Source organism: Hevea brasiliensis, chromosome 14, assembly GCF_030052815.1.
Source record: "Hevea brasiliensis isolate MT/VB/25A 57/8 chromosome 14, ASM3005281v1, whole genome shotgun sequence".
Taxonomy (NCBI): Eukaryota; Viridiplantae; Streptophyta; class Magnoliopsida; order Malpighiales; family Euphorbiaceae; genus Hevea; species Hevea brasiliensis.
This window is the reverse complement of record NC_079506.1, coordinates 22,879,947-22,883,116: the sequence shown is the minus strand read 5'-3', so window position 1 is coordinate 22,883,116 and position 3,170 is coordinate 22,879,947. Positions and strand designations below refer to the sequence as shown.

The 3,170-nt window shown below is 31.9% G+C and overlaps 1 protein-coding gene across 1 annotated transcript; it reads left to right on the top strand.

Moving 5' to 3' along the window:
- Positions 1–1,583: 1,583 nt before the first annotated feature.
- On the top strand, positions 1,584–2,778 carry LOC110637280 (flavonol sulfotransferase-like). The gene has a single exon (XM_021787316.2). The coding sequence runs from the start codon at positions 1,627–1,629 to the stop codon at positions 2,611–2,613; it is 987 nt and encodes a 328-aa protein (XP_021643008.2). The 5' UTR covers positions 1,584–1,626; the 3' UTR covers positions 2,614–2,778.
- Positions 2,779–3,170: the final 392 nt, after the last annotated feature.

The window sequence follows — 3,170 nt, the reverse complement described above, 5'->3', positions numbered from 1 at the left end:
CATGAAATTCATTTACAATAGAAATAACATGCAAAATTAACAGATCAATTCAAACACAATAAAATGGAAAATAAAAGCCCCATTTGACATTAACTTGCAAGATTAAAAAAAAAAGTGTTTTTTAGAAAAATATATATCATTTTAGATGTTAAAAAAATTAAAAATATATATATTTTGTTATTTCTTTTTTTATTATTAAAATATATCAAATTTATTTTTAATTATTTTTAATACTCTTTATAATGGCGGAATTAGGAGCCAGCAGGGACAATGGCCTCTCTAGCTAAAAAAATATCTAAGTACTATATTATAATTATATTTATGTGGACTAATACCATCCTCTTCCTGGCGAATTATTGTTGCCTCTTATCCAGCTTAATTTTTTTTAATATACAAATTTATTTGTTCTTCATAATCTTATCTCGACTAATTTCATTATTCAAACTCATAATTAAATAAAAATATTTCAACCGATCAAAATAAAAAAAAAAATCATCAAAATAACAAATAATAACTGTTAATATGTTGCCAATATATCCTTAAAAATTTTAAAACTCAAAAACTCAAGACTCAAGTCCATATTTAAATTCATTTATAGGGATTTCATTAAGCTTTAATATTTAATATAAATGAACAAAATTTTGATGAAATTTTTATTAAATTTTAAAGATTTGTGTGATTATATGCATATATAAATTGTGAATTCATAAAATCTAACTTCTAATTCTGGAATTCCAATTACAATTTTCTCATTTTTTATTTCCATTTGCGGTAAAGATCAAAGAAATAAAGAGGAAGAGAGAGATTCACTCAATTCACTAGAAAACTTGTTACTCAAAATGAAGATGGGCCGCGGCCCCTATAACAAAAACAGCAGGCCTTTTTGTCACATCTCAACAATTGGTCGTTTTAGGGTTTTTTTTTTTTTTTTTTTTTTTTTTTTTTAACTCGAGTAATCAAGTCAAACTGTTTACATAGAAGAAATAAATAAATAAATAAAACTACTGTATTTTATTTTCTAATTACAACTAATTTTTTAATCAACTCCAATAAAATCAGAAATAAACAAATGTAAAACACCTGAAATGAGTGACGAGAAGAAGCAACAAAGATAAATTCATTTAAAAAAATAATAATAATAAATATTGGGTCAATATCCTTCAATAAAAACGTTTTCTTGCAGATTTTTAGGTGAATGATGGGACGAAAATGACCTGTGACCTGCTCTGTTGGATTAAAAAAATTACAAGGGCCACATTACATGTGCATGCCCCCACCAATTTGTGCTAAAATAAGGATTAGCTGTAATGTCAATTTTCTTAAGTTATTTTAGTAATAATTAATTATTCAAATAAAAAAAATAATTAATGAATTTTAATTTAGTGTTTATGTTTTGAGTTTGGCGAAAAAGCCATCCAATTAAAACGTGGAATTAAATGTTCTTATAATAAATAAAGTAGAATCACCAAGTCATTATCAAAAAGATTATCTTGTCCCCCTGCGAGGTCAATATCTAAAATTTCCTGCTAAACATAGTCTCTACATCATAGTTTGTAGCCCATTTGAGATCTTTCAAATTCTTGAGCTTATTTGACCATTTGCGATCTTTCATATCAGATTCTTCGTATGGAATCAGATTCAATTTTCTCCGAGAAGAGTGATGTTCCTGTTTCAGGAAACAATGCCTCTCCAAGAAATCATACCATCATGTCAACCCTTTCTCAAGAAGAGCGACAATACTCTCAACAGCTCCATCAATACCAAGGCTTTTGGTGCTTTCCAGCTTACTTGGAAGGCATCATGTCAGCACAGGAACACTTCATAGCTCAGCCTACTGATATTATCGCTTGCAGCCTTCCAAAATCTGGTACAACTTGGCTTAAAGCCCTATGTTTCGCCATTTTGACGAGAAAGCAGTTCAGCGAATCCTCTACAAATGCTTTACTTACCGAATTGCCGCATGATATAGTGCCCTTAATTGATCATTTAGCTTATAAAAGAAACCCAGATCTTCCACTTGCAGCCACTCACATTCCCTACACCTCCTTGCCCAAGTCCATAATAGAGTCCAAGTGTAAAATTATTTACATTTGCAGGGATCCCAAGGATTTGTTAATTTCGTTGTGGCACTTTTCTGGTAAGATGAGAGGTACAAGCGCAGAAGCCTTTCCATTGGAGGAGGCATATGAGAAATTTTGTGAAGGAGTTGTTCCTTGCGGGCCTTACTGGGATCATGTTTTGGGTTACTGGAAAGCAAGCCTTCAATTTCCGGAGAGAGTACTGTTTATCAAATATGAGGATTTACAGAATGATACTTTCTCCTATGTCCAGAGAATGGCAGAGTTCATGGGTTGCCCTTTCTCCATGGAAGAAGAAAGACAAGGATTGGTGCAGAAAGTTGTTGACTTGTGCAGCTTTGAGTTTCTTAGCAATTTGGAGGTGAATAAGAGTAAAAAGCACACTCCTGCAGCAGGAACTTTCAGAATCGAAAACAATGCATTTTTCCGGAAAGGTAAGGTTGGTGATTGGAAAAACTATTTGACAGCTGAAATGGCAGCTCGAATTGACCAAATAACTGAGCAGAAGTTCAGTGATTCTGGCTTGGCTTTCTGATCTCCATAAAACATCTTTGTTTGTCATAATTTGTGTGTTTTAATGGTCTGGTTCTTCCATCTACACATGTACTTCTTATGGTTTAGAAGGCTTGCTCTTTCAATAAAAAAAAAATGTCAAACATTGATCACTCTTTTGTAATCAATCAAAGCGTGTTTTTGGTGATCTAAATGAACGCATGCACTTATCTTTGTTTGCAAATAAAATTTGATTGTTATGCTTGTCAAACTCGAAAACAATGCATTCTTTAGGAGCTAAGCCTGAGACGGCAATGCAAATTGACCACACAACCAAACAGAAAAATGGACCCTCACAACAAAAATGACAAATTAAAACAAATGAAATATCTAATTAAAAAAATTTCCTTTTCGGTAGAAGTTTATATCCTACAGTAGATAATCTGCAAATCACCTATCAACCATGGCAAGGCATTGCATAGGTTTGTATTCTGGAGCTGTGTGACCTGCTCCCTGTTCATGATCAAGAAAATAGTAAAAAAAAAAAGTGGAAATTTTCCTTTTATAGCTTTTGTTAGAGTTCATAAGTATGTATGAAGG

What these genes read in the sequence shown, in the direction of transcription:
- LOC110637280 (XM_021787316.2), top strand. Translation starts at nt 1,627, where the DNA reads ATGGAATCAGATTCAATTTTCTCCGAGAAGAGTGATGTTCCTGTTTCA.